General features: G+C 54.9%; 2 protein-coding genes, 1 long non-coding RNA gene and 2 other non-coding genes across 5 annotated transcripts in view; 3 read left to right on the plus strand and 2 right to left on the minus strand.

The window, feature by feature from the left end:
• Nucleotides 1–200: 200 nt before the first annotated feature.
• Nucleotides 201–9,988, minus strand: si:ch211-51c14.1 (protein kinase C and casein kinase II substrate protein 3). Its single transcript, XM_068749569.1, has 10 exons — nt 9,843–9,988; nt 8,669–8,736; nt 4,155–4,311; nt 3,817–4,052; nt 3,014–3,169; nt 2,713–2,888; nt 2,300–2,420; nt 2,156–2,226; nt 1,972–2,051; nt 201–1,866 (listed from the first exon to the last, which is right to left on the minus strand). Exons 2-10 carry the CDS (start codon nt 8,726–8,728, stop codon nt 1,754–1,756), a joined length of 1,170 nt encoding a protein of 389 aa, XP_068605670.1. The 5' UTR covers nt 8,729–8,736; nt 9,843–9,988; the 3' UTR covers nt 201–1,753.
• A 1,091-nt stretch (nt 9,989–11,079) lies between these two features.
• Nucleotides 11,080–12,161, plus strand: LOC137906159 (uncharacterized). The gene is made up of 3 exons (XR_011105872.1): nt 11,080–11,149; nt 11,769–11,818; nt 12,046–12,161. It is a non-coding gene; the product is annotated as an uncharacterized lncRNA (long non-coding RNA).
• Nucleotides 11,604–11,695, plus strand: LOC137906196 (small nucleolar RNA SNORD88). The gene has a single exon (XR_011105885.1). It is a non-coding gene; the product is annotated as a small nucleolar RNA SNORD88 (small nucleolar RNA).
• LOC137906197 (small nucleolar RNA SNORD88) lies at nt 11,886–11,977 on the plus strand. The gene has a single exon (XR_011105886.1). It is a non-coding gene; the product is annotated as a small nucleolar RNA SNORD88 (small nucleolar RNA).
• Nucleotides 12,162–14,206: 2,045 nt separating the features above from the next.
• shank1 (SH3 and multiple ankyrin repeat domains 1) overlaps nt 14,207–19,261 on the minus strand; it is a 16,763-nt gene continuing 11,708 nt past the window's right edge. Inside the window, 20 exon segments of the mRNA XM_068749522.1 lie at nt 14,207–14,294; nt 14,482–14,986; nt 14,989–15,055; nt 15,057–15,372; nt 15,522–15,607; nt 15,609–16,309; nt 16,312–16,536; nt 16,539–16,604; nt 16,607–16,659; nt 16,661–16,926; nt 16,967–17,104; nt 17,106–17,350; nt 17,353–17,418; nt 17,421–17,703; nt 17,705–18,000; nt 18,003–18,271; nt 18,273–18,388; nt 18,391–18,668; nt 18,975–19,083; nt 19,195–19,261. The exon segment at nt 19,195–19,261 is cut by the window's right edge and continues 49 nt beyond it. Of these exon segments, the coding sequence (XP_068605623.1) occupies nt 14,207–14,294; nt 14,482–14,986; nt 14,989–15,055; nt 15,057–15,372; nt 15,522–15,607; nt 15,609–16,309; nt 16,312–16,536; nt 16,539–16,604; nt 16,607–16,659; nt 16,661–16,926; nt 16,967–17,104; nt 17,106–17,350; nt 17,353–17,418; nt 17,421–17,703; nt 17,705–18,000; nt 18,003–18,271; nt 18,273–18,388; nt 18,391–18,668; nt 18,975–19,083; nt 19,195–19,261 (4,240 nt within the window).

Here is a 19,261-nt window from a genome sequence, read left to right on the forward strand (position 1 = left end):
AATATCATGAGCATATCAGCATGTAAATGAGCCGTTTCCACTCGTTAGTGCTCCGTTAATGGGTCAGAGTTTAAATCCCACCAACAGTTGGAAACGAGCTGATGAACGGAAACGAGCAGGCGTCCCCAGCAGGATCGGAAGAGCGAAATAAAAAAAAAGGTTCAGATCCAGAATGTAAAACATCAAAGTCTCAGCCTTCTTTTATTACCGCCTGTAAAACAACTGGAGCAACTCGGTAACCTTCAGCGTTTCCTCTGTGACAGAAGAAGCTGCTGACGGAATCCATCGCTCCCCCAGTATCCCCATGGCAACGGAAACTTCAAAAGTGCGCTTTTACTTTTTTTTTTAAAGTACAAATTATTAAGTGCCCTCGTGGGCGTCGTCCCAGTGGCTAAAACACGATAATGTGCCCTCTAATGTGGCCCAATATGCAAGCCGGCCTGGTTTAGTGCCCTCAGAGCGCCCTCTGGGGCCTCCTTCCAGCATAGACGAAACATATAGAGTACATGCTAGGAAATTAGCTCCAATCGCCTTTATATGGTTCAATATTGAAAGATTCCCTGCACGCGTTTGTGTGGATCCACGCCATTGGCCGGCAGGAACATAAACACCAGCGTGTGATTGGCTGACGGCCACGAGGCCGCGTTTGACCTGGACAAACATGTGTTTTTAACAGTTTCAGATTTTATTTCCAAATGAAATTTTAAACGTTATTTCAAAAAAATACAGGCAGTTTGAGAAAAGAGGTGGCAAAAAGAAAAAGGTAAACAGGTTGTTTCCTTTGGTAAAGACGCTCTCCGCTAAAAGCGTCATATATTTAAAGTACATTAACAGATACTAGATACTACAGACCGGCAGGAAAACTATTTGTTCCCCAGTACTCGTCTGAAAGGAACAGAGACATTTCAGGAATTTGAATATTTGAGGTCAAACTTGCAGAAACCTTCCCGTTAGTGTGGTGAATCGCTAACGTGAGCTAGCATTGGAGCTCCAGGAATGTGTTGATGCTGCCGGGTTTGCAGCTCCCCCTCCAGCTCATAATCAAATCCCCGTAAAGACGTACCTGTTCCTTTAAACCATCAGAGAAGTAAAGCTAATAAAATCTATCAAGCTGCGTCGGATTAATTACATTTCCACCTGAATCCAATTGTTTGTTTGCAGGATTACGCAAAAAACTCCTCTGCAGATTTCTCCGAGATTAGTTGGCAGGACGGAGCACGGGCCCCTCCGGGACAGTTTCCCTAATTACTCAAAAATAGCTGAATTAATTTCTGTAAAAAAATAAGGACAAGTTTGCCAGCTAATCTGACGCATGGGATTGTTCAGCCTTGGCGAAGGTATGGCTGCGAATAAGCGCTGTTCTAGTAATGAAGATGAATTGAGGTTTGAACCCCCCCCCCATGGAAGAGCAGTCCTGTCCTGCATCCTCAGCACCAAACGGCTCGTTAGCGCCGGTTCCGGACGAGCACCATTCATTAGCTTTAAAGCATTGTTTATCAATAACAAGTGGTTTATGAATAATGCACATATTAAAACATTTGTCCACGTCCTTCAAGAGAATACGCATCCTGGTCTTTGAATTCTCCCTATGCTACGATACCCTACTAGCATGATGATGTCATCATAGCTCCGCCCCCAGGATAACGGCTACTGGGTGTTCTCTTATCCTCGCGGCGTTTAGATGTGAAACCGGGTTGTGACTTCACGCAGTGAAATGTGGCGGAACCAGACGCCTCGTTTTTTGGCCGAGACGCTAAACCACCACCTCGACATAATTGGCCGGGTAAAGCCCCTCCCACCCGTCGTCCTGCACACCCCGACACCAGCCCTGATCGTCCTCATCCTCGATCTTCAGAAACTCCTCGCCTGCGGGAAGATGGGGAGACTTTTGAGGATTTATTTGAACTGTAAATCAACAGAAAGACAAAAACCGACGGTAGAAGTTTGCTATTATGGGATGCGTGCGTTCACCTGCTTTAAATGACATTTCGTCCGTCTCCTGGCCGGCGTAGTCGTACAGAGCTCTTACTCGCACTCCTCCAATCATCACACTAGAGGGAGAGAGGGAGCGCCAGAAGGAGGAGCCAGATGGAGGTGTGAGCGTCCAAGCGCCGCATCGTCACGGAGACCATCCCAACGGAACAGCTTCACTCACCTCTTCTCTATCGTTCCTTTCTTTTCTACGCCTTTCTTCTCTTTTTTGGTTTTCTTCGGGGGCATCCATTCCTAAAAAAAAACCCAACAACAGTCAAAACAAAACTCTCCCTGGATCCGAGTATCCGGATGCGAGCCGAGGCACCTGGAAGTGAGGCCAGTCGGTCGGCATTCCGGGGCCGTGGGTGTTTTTCCACCAGCGGAGGTCCTCCTGTTCGTCGATGGCCGTCAGTGTGTCGTTCAGCTCGTCAAAAACGGCCCTCGCGCTGAAAGAGTGTCATTTCAGTTAGCATTTATAGTCTATAGCGCGTCCACAGCTGTTAGCTTAGCGGCATTTGTGTCGGAATGAACATGAACAGCATTTAAAGGTCGACCCTAATGACCCACTCTAAAGTTCTGTCTTAACCTTTATTGGAGTAGAAGTGTCTGGGAAAGGCATTTAATCAGAGCTTAAGTAAGTCCAGTCATTGATTTTAAACATATTTAGAGCTAACAGTTCTCCTCACGCTAGCAGCGGACACGGCGGCTTGGGCGTGGAACGCTTGTTGCTCGTTTCACCTGTCGTTGTTGGTGATGTCTAAGTGTTTGTGGATGGACAGGAAGGCCTGCTTGAGGAAGACGATCCTCTTGCGCTCCTCATTCTGCGACTGGTCAAAGATGGACTCCATCTCCTCCATGTAGCGCGGGGCGTAGCGGTTCACCTCCTCCAGGACTTTCTCATAGCGGCCGCGGTACTGAAAACATTAGCGCCGATCGGCTCTCGTTATGTCCACTCAACAATGTTCAAAGGAAAGTTCGTCCCAACACGACTGCAGCTATCTTTTTGGGCGAGCTAATAAGACTAGCTCATCGCGCTGACCTTCTCGGCTTCCATCTGAGCCAGCTGCCTGTCCTCGTGGATCTTCTTCTGTTTGTCGATGGCGACATCCGGGTTTCCCTGAGACTGGGTCTCCCTGTCCCGGGCTGCCTGCTCCTTACGGCTCACTTTGTGGTAGGCCCGCCTGGCCTTGTCCAGCTGGGGACAAAACAGCACCAGCTTTACATTAATCTCACCGGTTGAGATGTAGCTAAAGGTGAAACGCGAACCCGACTGAAAGGCGTCATGCACAGAATGCGTCGGGCCTGCAGTCCAAATATAGATCTTGAACCGAGGCCAGTTGCTTCATGGGCACCATCTGCAATGTTGCACCTGCTTTTATGTCGACTATCGAAGGGGTCTGTGTCTGTTTTTGACTTTGTCTTGTTTTCAAATCACAGAGCAATTTGAATGTGCGACTGAAGCAGCTCAGAGATTTAAAGGTCTCCCATTCGGGTCACGGATTTCCTGGACCGGAAAGCAAAATTCGGGTTTGGATATGTGACGGATAAATGTTCCCAAAGACAAACCGTCGGCTGTGTTGTGTAGCCGCTTGCTAACATGACAGATTTGATTGGCTGCATAGAAAAAAAGGCTTATATATCATATAAAGTCAAGTTAAAACTTTTATTTGTCCGTTCCTGAAGCTACCAGGCTATAGCAGGCCGAGCTTTAGCTTAATTCCAGCTTGCCTTTAAATGCAACTCGTTCACCAGTGAGGCCTGGAGTCATCTATATTTCATCAGCTTTCATTGATCGACCCCCCCCCCCACAAGGACCTGGACGACAATCGAAAAGATTCGCACCTTCTTAAGCCTTTTCGCCCACGGCTTCTGGGCACGTATGAAGCCCGTCTCCGTGTCCTGGGACTCCTTAAAGCCTCCGAATAACTTCTTGTGGAAGGTGTCCTTCTGCCAGGTCCTGACCCGGTCTCCGTCCTCCGACACCAGGGAGCGACAGATGGAGGCGTGCAAGGAGGCCAGCCGGTCGGCGGAGGAGAGGAAGCACTGCCAGGCTTTCCGGAGGGATCCGTAAAGGGGACCTGAGGACATTTCTACTTTAGAAGCCACCAGGGATCGGCACCTCCTCTTACTCCGGGAAGACTCGGCTCTCTCGTCGCCCCGGGGAGGTTGCGGATACTCACTGGAGTCCACGACCGGTTTCCACTTGTTGCTCCATTCGCCGAGCTGCTGGGCGTACTGCCGCTCCACGCGAGCTCGCTCCTGGAAACACGCCACGATGTCATTACAGGCCTGGAAGGCGTCTTCTGTTCGCTTCACGGTGCGCTGGTAGTTCCCAGGCTGCAGAGACACAAGGAGCGACGCTAAATAAACGGGAGGTGGAGCGGGGGGGGGGGCGGGCACGCTAATACCCCGTCATTACTTTATTTGTGTGCAGTCTTTACTTTGGCTGCTTTATTTAGGTTTCTCACGACATCATCAAAGGAAAGGCCTGCAATCACGATGACACGAGGAGGCAAAGCAAAAACCGCCTCAAACACACAAGCCCCGCCCAGCCGCAGCATCTTTAGACTTAACGTCGAACGTAAATAAACACACGGAAACATCACAATGCCCTTCCTGTCACCCGACACCGTGACATGAATCGAGTGAACGAGAAACACACACACAATCTAGCGGCCGCATTAACCCATAAAATCCAGTGTCACACACACGCATTACCTCTCACACCCAAAATCAGTCTCTCTCCAGCATTATCAAAAAACGCAGAGTCGAGGACCGACTGGAGAGCGTCTGAAGGCGGCTGGATCAAACAGCTGATCAAACAGCTGATCCAACCCAGCAAACCTCAAATTCTTGTAAAATCTCTGAATGCTGCACTCGGCTTTGAACCCCAGACCTGCCTGCTGGGAGCCAAGCGTGCTACCCACTACACCAGAGACCTGCTACCCTGTCAGACATCAGGATAAATAGACAGTAGCATTGATGACTTTAGGCCAGCGGCACTCGTTTCCGAATCCAGTACGACGTCAACTGGTCGGAGACGCGTCCACTCCACTTAATACGTGAGGAAAAAGCACAACACTCTGTGGTCTGAAATGTCAACTTAATATTTGACAGTATGACTTTGGTGATGCCTCAAGTTCCCTCACCTATACGGTGGCGTAGTCGGTAGGGTTACCGGTCTACTGCCGAAGGAACTGGGTTCGAATCCGGCTGTGGGAGTGGGGGAGGAGTGGGGGCGGCAGGGCAGGCCCAGGGCCTTGCCTGGGCGGGGTGAACTGGACCACTGGTCCACTCCACTCCGCTCAGGCGTGCCCTGGACCTACCCTGTTGCCCCTGCTCCGCCTCATTCCCGTAGTGGGACTCGAAACCAGGGCCATTTTGCCCCCTCAACCCTGCCCCCGTGGTGGTGAGAAAAACTTGCCCTGTTATTACAAGGTAATTACTTTGTAGGAATGAATCACTATGTAGGCTAAATATCAACTTATTACACAGTTATTACAAGGTAATTACTTTCTAATAACTGTGTAATAAGTTGATATTCCAGACTAGCAGAAAAACCGTCAATGGAGCATTAACGTTCTGGTCGTCTGAAGGATGCTGTTCTGACTAATATTAATATATTTCCACCAGGAAAACTGCAGCGATCAACAAATCTACAAACAACACGTTTGCTTCAGATGCGTCGCTGCATATTAGGAAACAAAATATCGAATGACTGACCCCCCTTAAAAGCAAAGAACACCATTATTGATCCCCCACCGGCTACTCATGTTGTATGGGAAGGAAAATAAGAAAACAATTTATTAACGTCGAACGTAAATAAACACACGGAAACATCACAATGCCCTTCCTGTCACCCGACACCTTGACATGAATCGAGTGAATGAGAAACACACACACAATCTAGCGGCCGCATTAACCCATAAAATCCAGTGTCACACACACGCATTACCTCTCACACCCAAAATCAGTCTCTCTCCAGCATTATCACAAAATGCAGAGTCGAAGACCGACTGGAGAGCGTCTGACACCGGCTGGATCAAACAGCTGATCCAACCCAGCAAACCTCAAATTCTTGTAAAGTCTCTGAATGCCGCACCCGGTTTTGAACCCTGGACCTGCCTACTGGGAGTCAAGCGTGCTACCCACTACACCGGAGACCTGCTACCCTGCCAGACATCAGGATAAATAGACAGTAGCATTGATGACTTTAGGCCAGCGGCACTTGTTTCCGAATCCAGTACGACGTCAACTGGTCGGAGACGCGTCCACTCCACTTAATACGTGAGGAAAAAGCACAACACTCTGTGGTCTGAAATGTCAACTTAATATTTGACAGTATGACTTTGATGATGCCTCAAGTTCCCTCACCTATACGGTGGCGTAGTCGGTAGGGTTACCGGTCTACTGCCGAAGGAACTGGGTTCGAATCCGGCTGTGGGAGTGGGGGAGGAGTGGGGGCGGCAGGGCAGGCCCAGGGCCTTGCCTGGGCGGAGTGAACTGGACCACTGGTCCACTCCACTCCGCTCAGGCGTGCCCTGGACCTACCCTGTTGCCCCTGCTCCGCCTCATTCCCGTAGTGGGACTCGAAACCAGGGCCATTTTGCCCCCTCAACCCTGCCCCCGTGGTGGTGAGGAAAACTTGCCCTGTTATTACAAGGTAATTACTTTGTAGGAATGAATCACTATGTAGGCTAAATATCAACTTATTACACAGTTATTACAAGGTAATTACTGTGTAATAAGTTGATATTCCAGACTAGCAGAAAAACCGTCAATGGAGCGTTAACGTTCTGGTTGTCTGAAGGATGCTGTTCTGACTAATATTAATATATTTCCACCAGGAAACTGCAGCGATCAACAAATCTACAAACAACACGTTTGCTTCAGATGCGTCGCTGCATATCAGGAAACAAAATATCGAATGACTGACCCCCTTAAAAGCAAAGAACACCGTTATTGATCCCCCACCGGCTACTCATGTTGTATGGAAAGGAAAATAAGAAAACAAATGTGGAAGTGGGCCAGATCCGGCCCGCGGGCCGTAGTTTGGGGGACCCTTGCTTTAGGGATACAATTGTTTCCTGCTGGGACGTCATAAAGAGCCAGACGGAGACGGGAACGACTGCAGCGACGCATCTGAAGCAAACGTGTTGTTTGCAGATTTGGAAATCGCTGCAGGTTTCCTGCCGGCCGTCTCTGTCTCCAGCTCTCGCTCCGCTTTTCCTGTTGGACTCATCCGATAACGTGTTTAGACAGCTGCCCGAAGGTTTATGGACACTATGAACGATGTCGCGTTGTGTTAAAGCGCCGGCAGCAATGCTCCCGTTGAAATAAGAACATTTCCTTCTCTCAGTCGTTTTCACTCATCGGACGAAGGTGGAACTACGAATGCAGGACGAGCCGAGGAGACATCGACTCAGTGTTTCAGAAAGGTCAAGAGGTTAAGTGACCGCAGCGAAGGTCAAGTTTTCTTCATTATTCCTTCCTGTTTTCCAAATGCGTATTCATGTGTTCTTCATGAAACGCTGTAGGTTCTCCTTTCCTTATAAGCCCCCCCCCTCACTCCTCCTTCCTCCTCATGACTTTCTTTCGCTCCTTCCCCGTTGTGGTTCGCGCTGATTCTCCTCGCTCGTCTGAGAATTAAGCAGAAACAGCTGAGGAATCCGGCCCGAGGCAGGCGGCGCCGGCGCCGCTGCACCGACGCAGCCGGCCAATGTTTGCGCCGCACAAAAATCCGAGCAACAAGACGGAGGATCAGAAAACGGCCGGAGTCCATCGCTGACTAATTCAATTTCACATAAACTCAGACGCTGAAGAAACGTTTGGCTGCACAGAGGGAGAGCTGGGAGCTAGCCGCTAGCTGACGTAGCATAGCATCAGTGGCGTTATGGGAACAATGGCTGCAGCGGGAGTCATGTGTTTAAAAGACACTCGACAGGACAGGCGCGGTTTTGTGGGTACTTCCTGTTCAATTTGATTTTTGTGTTCTACTGCATGAAAGAAATGCTTCGGAATCCTGTGTGTCCTCACGCGCACGCCGCAGAACTCCGTTCGGCTCGTGGCGTGATGAGAGACGAGCCCGGAGGACGGCTGGAGGACGATGACACAGACAGGAAGTGGCCTGGAAATGGCGTTCAAACCGGCACGGCAGGCTCGGAGGGGGTGGGCAGATGAAAGTGGGACAGCTCATCGAGGCCAACGGGACACAAAGCCGATATTAGAGAGGCGGAACGCTCAGATTAGACGGTCGGGCCGACCGTGAACACGGAACAGGAAGCTGATCTTCAGGCGGTCGTGAGCTGATTCCGTTCTCTTTTTAAACACGAGTTAAATCCTGCTGTCGGTGAAATAGAGCTCTAAACCGCGTCCAGTTAGCTTAGCACACAATGAACCCTTAACTTAGACCTTCCTTACCCTTAACCTAAACCTTCCTTATCTTTAACCCTGGAGTTTTTCAGGGTTAAATGTACAGTAGCGACCTTTATGTCCGACTGAAACTTTTCCACAACCATGAACAAATAAATAATCGCCCGCCGCTTTACTTATGAAAGCTCGGCCTTGTCTGCGCTGACGACTAAATTGTTATGTCTGTACGGCTGTGAGGTGGCGTCAGACTCGCCGGGGGGGGGGGGGGCACTTTGTGGATCGGTGTCTGACAAGACGGACAAGAACCCAACCGTCGCCTCACCATCCAGAAGCTCCGATTGTTGGCGTCTTCGGGGCTGTTGTCCGAGGGAGGCGTCGACATCTTTTTCTCTGGAAGAGGAAGGAGCAGATCATTAGTTTAGTATCTCCCCGCCTCCTAACCCACCTTTCTCTAATTGCCCCCCCCCCCCACATGCAGTTATATTATTATAGCGTAGAATTATCCATGATCTCATGAGTCTTCCCAAGTATCCCCCCCCCCCCCCCAGGAAGAATGCAGGGTGGATGGGAATCGCTGCTATGACGATTCCTATTTCGGGATCGTTGAGTATCTGTTCCCTCTCCCTGGATAAAGCGTGGGCAGCTGTAGCCTGTCGCCAGGGGGGGCTGCCAACATGCCTTAACAGCATCAGTAGACATTGAGTATCTTGTCCCAGCGTTCCCAGCGTCGAGGTATCCTAAAATAAACTGGGAGCAAAGGTCAACACTTCCTGTCATTTGCATTGACTTTCTTCTCATGCGCGTGGTTTCGTCTTTAACAGCAGGCTGCAAGCTAATCTCCGCTGGAAGCTAATCTCCGCTGCAAGCTAATCTCCGCTGCAAGCTAATCTCAGCTGGAAGCTAATCTCCGCTGGGAGATAATCTCCGCTGGGAGATAATCTCCGCTGGGAGATAATCTCCGCTGGGAGTGGCCGTTTCAAACCCTCCATGCATGTGAATCTGAGCTCCGCCCACTTCCGGCCCTCCCGCCTCGCCCCCCGTCCCTCCGCCCCCCGTCCCTCTGCCCCGCAGCCATGTCTCCACGTGGTAGATTAGACAATTGGATTCCGTGACTCCCCTCCGCGTTCCGGCGTTCACGGGACCTCACACGCTTCCCCAACAGCACAACAACGCGCCTCTTCCTCTGCTAGCCTCTGATGCTAACGTCTGCTACGTTACACAAGCTCGACATCTGTGAGGGGGGCAGCAGAAAAATAACGAATCGCCTGTCTGTTAACCCCTGACCTCCACTTCCTGGGGTGACACGGGCCTCTCAGAGGGGGCGTATGGCTGGGGGAGCTCTGCCGCCTTATTTGCTGCAGAATTTGCCAAAATAAAAGTAAAAGAACACGAATTCTTCGTCGTCTGAGAGGCTCCCTCCTTCCCCCCCCCCCGTCCCGGTTTCATCTGTCACACATAACTCATCACACACACACACACAAGCCTGGCTATCTCACCTCTCTGAACGTTGGACCCTTCTTTCCTTTGGTTTGACGGTCAGAACTTCTCCCCGTTCCTCCGTCTCGCCTCCTCCTCGCTCCTCCAGCCTCGATTTTCCACTCGTCCGGGACAGCGCTGCTGCTCCCGCTCTTCCCCTTTTTTCTTTTGGCCCACAGTTTGTGTCAGATGAGTTGGCTTCTTTTCCCCCCCCTCCCTCGTTCCCTTCCCTCCCTCTCGCCCTCCCGCTCTTTTAGTCGCTCCCTCTTTCCGAAACAGCTGCAGGGATCTTGTGCTCCTGTTCTTTGTACTTCGCCACTCGGAGATCGAGTCTTATCTTTCGATCCCAGATAAAAGTCCTGTTGTGATTTTTTTTGGGGGGGGGGGGGGTTATTTTGGGTTGAGGTGACGCCAGCCTTGCGTTGTATTTGTGCGTTTATCCCTTTATTATCCAGGTTTTACTCATTTAAGAAGAAGCAGAACCAGATAAGGGAAACTCCATCCCTCTTCTCTCGTCTTACCGCCCCTCAACGTCCCCCGGGATAGTGTGGTGGGTCTGCCTCCCCAGCTGGAGGATGCATCCGGTGTGTGTGTGTGTGTGTGTGTGTTCTGTTGCAGTCCTGTCAGGACACGTCGTGTAAACAGACAGCTGTTTGACGGCCGCCATGTTTACGCCCAGAAACTACCTACTCCCAGAAAACCGCCATCCTGTGCTGTGATGTCATCGAATCTAGAACCACAGTAGACAACTCTGAGGTCACGTGATTAGAACTTGTGGAGCCGTTCTATTAAAATGCATCTTTGAGTTCTCCTGATGTTTCACTTTAATGTAGTTTATTCTTCATGTCGTCGTGAGAAAAGAAGAAGCACTCCGATGTTTTCCCTTCAGCTACGGCTTTTTTTTTAGCAGATAAATAGTCTTTGGAGTTTTTAAAGTCATTAATTGCAGTAATTGTGGAGCTTTAACAATTGGACAGATTGCTGACACCTACTGGTTAAATCGTATTACTGCATCAATAATCTGCTTCGCCTCCTGCTGCTCGGAGGAGGAAAGATTAGACTGAACTTAGACTATTATTAGACTATATTATCTACACATACATCAAACGCGCTTTAAAAGGAATAAAGTGACGTCAGATAAATGTTGGAAAGTAATTCAGGCGAAGTTTGAAAGATTTACTGAGGCTGATTTACCTCCGATCCAGAAGGTGGCGACAGCGAGTCAGTAAATGTTAAGCGAGTATAAATAAATGCAGACGAAGAAGAAGAAGCAGGAGATCGCGGGGAGAAGAAGACGAGGGAGGCGGCGTGGCGGCTCTCGGGACAGGTCGGAAGGATTTTAATGATCGATATGTTTAGATCAGGATGCTCTAATATTTATTTACCCGGTTAAACAGCAGCTGAAACGGTCTACCGTCTTTCAGGGCTCGGTGGCTCATCTTTTCCCCTTTTAGTTAAATTACTAAAACGACTCGATCAATGAAGAATCAATAACCATCGATCCACTCACAGGACTCTTGTCTCCCGATGCCGATCATGGCGTCATTCAGATAGAACCGCTCACAGATGTATTTAATCGCCTTCTGTTAGCATGTGTTAGCATGGTCACGTGGTGGGCCTGTCCCCACGTGCGCAGCCCACCTGGTGACGTTAGCATGGGAGCTAACGGCGTTAGCCGCGGGTTAAAGATGCGTTTCATGAGGGATTCGTTTTATGTTCGTAACGGAATTACTTACTTTGGGATTGCGGGTCGAATTGATCACGTGCTCTAAACCCCTCCCCCCCTCCCTTGATGACGTGCACTGGGCTCTGAGTCTGCGTGGAGACAAACGTGCGTCTCCGGCCCTGACAAGCCGGAGCTTCTGAGGAGACGATAGACAAATGCCGGTCAAAGGTTAAAGGTTAAAGTTATGACGTCACAGTAACGCGTGCTTCTGTCCCGTCAGGTGACTCTGGACCGGTGGAACCAGTCCTCGAGCTGGAATCTGCCTTGCTGGTACGTTCGCCGACGCCACCATTATATCCTTGCATGCTGGTCGTTTTGCCGTGACCGTAAGCCCCGCCCCCTCCCCTGATGACGTGCACTGGGCTCTGAGTCTGCGTGGAGACGAACGTGCGTCTCCGGCCGTGACAAGCCGGAGCTCCTGAGGAGAGAAGAGAAGCTGCGGCTGGTCTGGAGTCAGATCGACGACGACACGTTGAGTTTGTTTGTTTGTTTTTCAGGTCTCCGGGGAGACGGGTCAGGGGGGGGTTGAGCCGCCGCCCTGCTGAACTGCACCTCATCCAGGTTCTCCTGCAGCCGCTGGTTCTGTTCTGATCCAATAAAACTACATCTGAACGTTCTCTCTCGTTGTTCTTTTAATACTTCGGTTCTGTCTGTTTACACAAGAAACGAGGTCAGAACATGTTTCTGTATCTTTATTATAATTCTAAATGTATTATCTCTTAAAACATTTTAAGTTCCTGTTTATATGAACGTGTATATGCGCGTCACATATACACACCTGTGTATATATATATATATATATTCTCTAAGTTACCTTTCATCAATTCATATTCTCGTATTTCAAAAGATCTGAGGAAAAACAAAACGCTTTAGAGAGTCGGGCCGATTCCGATGCAAAGAAACGGCGAGGGCCCGCCGGGACGGGCGGGCGGGACGCGCCCCGGAGGGGGAGCCCGGTTCCGCCTCAGAATGACCTCTAAAGGGACGTTTGAGCCGCGGCGGCGAATGGAAGAGGGTTCATTGCATAATGTTGATGAGCAAACGGGCGACGCCTGCAGGAGGGGGGTCGAACGAACGAGACGATGAACCGGCCCGACTCGGCAGAACCGGTAAAACGCGGTACCTTCTCAGCGTTTGGAAGACAGAGATTCTGTAGAACTTTACATCAAAGCATTACTTTCATCGTCCCCTTTGTTTCTCCGAAGCCCCGCCCCCTTGCTCCTCCCGGTGTGACGAGTCTCTAATGAGATGCGGGTCGATGCGTTCAAGGACTCCGAAGCAGCAGGAGAGGCGAGGAGTTGCTGAGGTCGTGGTGAGAGAGAGAGAGAGCCCTTAAATATTCGTCTCGGCATCGATGAGAAAAGCGGGACGGAGGCGAGGGATGAGGTCGAGTCCAGAAAGCGTTAAAAATGAGACCAATCAGGAGGGAGGGGAGGAGCCAGGGGGAGGGGCAAATGTTCAGAGGCATTTCTGAGAAAAAGAATCACTTTAGAATCACAAATAAATTCTCTCGTACTCGGTTCCAGGATTTTTACTTGAACTTTGCCTCGTATTTGAATCCGCTGTGTGCGTCGTCCCCATGGCAACGGTTGCTACAGCTACAGCATCTGCTTCTGAGGTGGCAACAAGTCTTTAGAAGCACATAAAAGTGATTAAAGCTTTTTGAAACGTGTGCTCAGCGTTACGTTACCCAGAAGCATCTTCCAATTCAAATACCTAATATATATATATACAGTATATATATATACATATATATATATATATATATACGTGATCTCTGCCTCCCGCTGTAATAACAGAGGACGATGAGAGTAAAGTTGAATATTAACAAATCTCTTCATATCAGGATTCCAGTATTTCCATTTAAAGTTTAAAAATCGTAAGAACAATAATAGTATTAAAACTCAATAAGCGCTTCCACTCGAATCCAGGGTGGGGGCGGAGTCACTGGAAGGAGGGGGGGGGGGGGGGGGGGGTAAAGAGCAAAAATGGCAGTTTTTCCTCCTTCCCGTCTCCGGGGGGACGTTTCCCTTCGCATCCCGGCTAACGGTCAAAAGTTCGGTCTCTCTAGAAATACGTCGTGAATCCAAACGTCTGCGGTCGGTGTCCCATTAACCCCTCGCGTCTCCGTTGGAGGCCTCCATCCGGCGGATGCATGCAGGCGTGGGGTCGACTCTCAGGCCCGTCAGTGTTTTATTTTTTTTTGTTGGTCTGGGCGCTTGTTTTTGCTACGGATTCGTGTACAGTGACCAGTCGGTCGAAACGTCGTTACGAGACGATAAAGAGCTGAAGGAGAGACGGCGCCCGCAGCGAGGACGGCGAGGAAAAAAAACCGAGACCCGCCTCCACACGGCGACGGGTCGCCCGGAACCTGGACGGGTTTACCAGCCGAGGGCGAGACGACCTTTCCACTAACGTCCCGATCCGTTTGTTTCAGCGCCGCCTTGTGATTGGTTGATCAGAATAATGTCTGCTGCAGCTGCAGCGTCTTTAGACGCGTTTGTTCCGTCTCCGTTTGGGACTCGACCCTCTGTGGGAAAGCCCCGCCCCCCGCCGCCGCCATTTGTCGAGCGAATCCACCGTGAATAGCAGCAGCTCCTCGCTCGCCGACGCCGACCCCACCTTCCTTGCGCACCTTATGCCTCCGTGTTCGCAACCTCAGCTCCGACTCCCGGCGTCCATCCTCCTCTCCGTCTGTCCGTCCCGCGGTGAGAGGACAGAAATAGGGAAAGGGCTGCTGGCCAGTCTGGGGGGGGACACAAGAACAGACAGAGGACGGCGGTGAGGACGAACGCAGGAACCAGCGCAGCTGTATGCTAACGGCTAACGGCTAGCCCCGTGTCAGAAAACAGCGGTCGCATCGTTACTACAGCAGGGCGGTGCGGCCGAGGCCCCGCCTCCTCTACCAGACGTTACCCTCTGAGGTGAAGTACCTGTCCATGACGCTCCTCAGCGCCCGCTCGATGTTCATACGGTGGCCGACGCGGGTCACGCCCAAATCCAGGAAGTCGTCCTTGGTCAGGGACGGCAGGTGCGTCCCGTCGATCTCGTTGTCCAGGAAACGCTCCCTGTGCTCGCCCAAATTCAGGTAACCCAGCCAGTCCGCAACGTCGTACTTGGTCCAGTAGGGCAGCGGCTTGGAGGCGAAGGGCTTCGTCGGGGGAGGGGGGGGCAGGTGGGGGTAGCTCAGGCAGGGCGGCGGGGGCAGAGGGTGCAGAGGTGGCGAGGAGGCTCCGGACAGGAAGTGAGTCGGAGAGAGGGATCGAGAAACAACCAGGGAGGAGTTCGGCGGCGGCGGCGCCCCCGAGGGGGCGAACAGGGGGGGGGAGGGCGAGAAGTACGGATCCCCGAGGGGGTTCCCGGGAGACGGCGGGGTGATGGAGCCCCGGAGGTCGTACATGGCGCTGTACAGCGGCGTGATGGGGAGGAGCGGGAGGACGACGGCCGTGGGGGGGCTACCTTGGGTCTCTCTGACGGGGAGATGAGGGGGCTGGGCGCTCGCCGGCGGCTGCATCAGGTGCGGCTCCGCCTTCCGGGACTCCCGGCTCGGGATGAACTGGAATTCCAAGGCTTTGGTCCGGTAGACGGGTCGGTGTTTGGGCGAGGTGGGGTACGGGGAGTAGGAGGTGGGGGACAGCGGGGAGTGGCACCGCGGGGGCTGAGAGACGGCCGGAGGGTGAGGGGAGGGGGACCGCCCCCAGCTGGGGTACTGGGAGGCCGGGGTGGGGGACGGGGACAGCGACGGCTGCGATATGGAGATCGGAGACGGCGACAGGGATCGCGCCGAAGGGGGGGCTCAGAGCCGAGGCGGCGTCTTCGGAAACCTGCGAGTGGAGAGGAAGAGGAAGAGGAAGGTCAGAAAACACGTCTAGAAGTGGTAGCGGCTAAACTTCAGGAGCGTTTCCTCTCCTTCCCGAATGAGAGGCTGAACTAGACGCCCCCCCCCGACGCCCCCACGCCCAGGTGAGCCTACCTGTGCCGGCTCAGCGGCCTCTGGCTGCTCCTGTGCTGCAGTTTGCTGCTCAGCTCGTTCAGGATGCTGGACTTCATGCTAGCGGCGGCGGGGGGGGTAAACCTTCCTCCCTTCTAGAAGGGTCCCGGATGGGCCCCCGTCGGCCTCGCCCCAGAGCGGCTTCATCTCGGGGGTGCGTGGGCGGTCGAAGTACGGTGAGACGGGGCGTCCCAGATTCTGCCCGTACCCGCTCCCGTCCTCTGCCACGCCCTCCTCGTCCTCTGGCTCCTCCCTCCGCCGGTGATGGTGGTAGGATGCGGGCGCCGTGCTCGTCTGTCTGTGCACGTCACGGCTTCCCTCTCTGAACCGGTTGGTTTTCGGGTAGGTGGAGGCCGCCGCCGCCGCCGTGGCGTTCTGCATCTCAAACGTTTGTCCGTCCAGATAGCTCATGTACGACTCCAGGAAATCCGTCCCCCTGTCGGATTCCCCTGTCCCGCCCTTTCCTCCGGCTCCGCCTCCTCTCTCCCCGCGGCCCCGTCTGTCTCGTCGGACGCCGGCGCCGCTCAGAGCCAGGATGCTGTCCAGGTGGTGGTCGCTGCTGCTGCGGCTGTCCAGCTCCTCGATTCCAGAGTCCCCCACCGTCTCCTGGGACTCTCCCTTCTTGGCAGCAGGCGGGGGGCGATGGTGTTCCCCCGTCCTGTGGCTGGAGGGGGTGGCTGTTCGCTCCTGGTAGAGCTGAGAGGAGGAGCCAGCGGCGGAGGCTGGAGCGGCACAGATAGCGGAGGGCACCGCCGGACCCCGGTAGGCCGTGGCGGAGCCACTGGGTGAGGCGGGGGGGTGGGGGAAGAGCGCCCAGAGGCGTGGGAGCTGTTGTACAGGTGGTGGGGGTGGGACATAGAGAACGGTCTATGATAGGACCCGGGAGGAGGAGGCGGAGACACAGACGGGGGAGGGGGAGGTCCTGGTGTCGAGGTGGGCTGCAGGGTCGACGGCGAGGGAGGGGGTGGCGGATGTGGGGACGTTTGGGAGGGGAGTGCGCCGACTGGGTCAGTTTCGCCACCTCGCTGTCATAAGAGGTGAGGCTGGAGGCGGCGGAGTCCCCGCCTGGGGGGAGGGCAGGGGCGTGTGAGCAGGAAACACACCCACGAAGGGTTCCCTTTGGGGGGGGGGGAGGAGGCGGCGGCGGCGGGGGGGGAGGTGGAGGCGGTCGGACTTGCCGCACCCCCCCCGACATTCTCCCCAAGCCTCTGTCGAAGCTGTTGGCAAACTCCAGAGGAGGTGGGAGGGGGTCCGCGTAGGCGAACTCGTCATCGGCGTCAACGGAGGGGGCGGGGGGCGGGAGAACCATCAGGCCGCTCCCAGCGCTGGTGGGGGGCGGGGACGGCGGCGTGAGGGACAGGATGTAGGCGTCGCTTGATTTTCCATCCTGAGAAGGCCGGCCGGTGACTCTGCTGATGTCGGGGAACCGGGTGGGCGGGGCCTTCAGCCGTCGCCTCTGCTTGCTCCGCCCTCCTCGTGTAGCCCTCCCCCTCCCGCGACCTCTCCCGCTCTCGGAAGGTCGGCTGGTAGGGCTGGGACTGGTAGTGGTGCGTCAGGACCGTCTTCCTCCTCGGAGAAGCGAACTCCGGAGTCCTCTCGAGAGCCCCCTCCTTCCCGCTCCCTCTCGCCACCCCCGCCTTCCTCGCTCCACGCACCCCCGACTCCTCTGAGGATTCTGGGGCGCGGGCGGCCCACGGTGGGCGTGGTGGCGGCGAGCGACGACGAGGTGACCAGGTAGGAGGAGCTGGAGGACTGGGCGGCGGCCGACCCCGGCTGAGCGACCCCCATCTGGCGGGTGAAGTGGTGCTCCGCCCCCTCCTCAGCCTGCTGTCGTCCCTCAGAGCGCGCTCCCTGGCGGCCAGGGCGAGCCCCAGGGGGACGTGGGGTCCAGGGCCTTTCCCGTCAGGGGGTGGATGAAGGTGGTGCTGGAGGCGGGGGCCGCCGCGTACAGGTCGGTCGGCACAGACTTGGGCTGGTAGTCCGGCGCCGGCGAGGCGTACTCGGGCAGGCCGAAGGCGGGGGGCATGCTGCGGGTGTGATGGACGAACGTGTCCCCAGAGAACATGCCCTCGTCGATGGACTTGGACGGACGCAGCCGCGCCGCCGCGCCTTCGGGCTGCGACGCCTGAGTCCTCGCCACTCCTCCGTATCCGTCGCCCCCCCCCTCCGAGACTCCCGTCCTCCTCGGCGGACATGAACAAGGAGTTGCTCTTCCTGCGGGCCTCGTGAAACCGCTCTCTGTCCCGGCGGGCCGCGCCCACGATGGCGGCCCCAAACTGGCTGGTGTAATCCAGATTATCCGGGCCTCGGATGGACGGCGGCGGCGGCGCCGGGACGGGGGGCGGGGCAGGGGGCTGCGGCGCAGGAGTCGAGGGGTGTTGGGGGGCTTTGGCATCGCCCGCCTCTCCGGCGGGGGCGTCGGCCTCCACGCTGCTGCCCTGGCTGCTGCGGCCGCTGCTGCTGTGGACGGCGCCTTGACGATGATGGTCGGGATGGGGATGGAGCTCTTCTCCGTCGAGCCTTTGCCCCCCAGCGCCCCCAGACGGAGGTCCTCGACCTTGGATTGCTTCACTAGAGGACCTTTACCTCGCCGGGCCCCCCCTTTAGGACCACCTGGTGCTCGCGGGGGTTGGCTCGGGGTCGTCTGCTGTTGCTGGGGCATCACGGTGGCGATGCTGGACGGGGGGACGGCGGCGGTGTAGCCCCTCCTAAGACCTGCTGTCTTGACCCCCCACCGGCTACGACAGGCTCCCGGTGTAGGCAACCTTCCGCGACGCCGTCCTGCTTTGCGCCGTGTGGGCAGCAGCGTGAGCGAACGCCACCGTGTGGTCGACTGCCCGCCCCCGCCGCCGCCGGGTCCGCCCGCCCTCTCCCGGCCCCCGTGGCTGAAGTGCATCGGCTGGGAGTAGGGCTGGTAGACGGCGCCGCTGGATGCCGTCTGGGACATGGAGACGGACGGCTGCTGGGACGACTTGGTCCTCCAGCCCAGAGGTGGCGCCGAGGAGAAGGGAGGATCCGGCGGGGCGGTGGTCGGAGGAGGCGGGATGTCGTCCGGACCGGGCACCGACAGACTACGGACGAACTTCATGGCCGGGGGGTGCAGGAACTGCTTCTCCTCCTCAACGGTCCCTGCGCGGAAAACAAACGCGGATGAGACGGGCGTCGACAGAAACAGGAAGTCGGAGCGGACAGTGAAACGGGCGGAGCCTGGAGAGGAAACGAGGTCAGGCTGAGGTGATTTATGGGCGTGTCTGTCCGACTCTACCTGCCCGTCTACCCGTCAGCGAGTCTGTCCTCGGTTCTTAGTTCTGTCGGTCGGGAAGAGACCGGATGTAACGTGTAACGGTCGCCAGGCGAGCGCCAGGCGAGCGCCAGGCGAGACGGCGTTGGCCACAGACAGACAGACGGGCAGACAGGACGAACAGACAGCCTCACCGATGGATTTCTGCCGCAGCATACCATGCGGTGGGGCGTGGCCACGGTCGTAGCCCAGGCTCAACCCGGATGACATCATCCCCACGCCGGCCTGATCCCCGAAGTTAGTCTGAAACAGGGAAGAGGAGCAGGAGGAGGCGCGACGACGGCTCAAGTTTTATTTTCACCGTCAAACACGTTTATTAAACTCTCCACTTTAGATCCGGGTCGCACACCGCACCTCGTTGCCGTAGAAGCTCCTCCCCCTGTCCCTCTTCGCCGCCTGTCCCCGGGTCCCCGGCGCCTCG

This window comes from Brachionichthys hirsutus, chromosome 16 (genome assembly GCF_040956055.1).
Source record: "Brachionichthys hirsutus isolate HB-005 chromosome 16, CSIRO-AGI_Bhir_v1, whole genome shotgun sequence".
In the NCBI taxonomy this organism is placed as follows: Eukaryota; Metazoa; Chordata; class Actinopteri; order Lophiiformes; family Brachionichthyidae; genus Brachionichthys; species Brachionichthys hirsutus.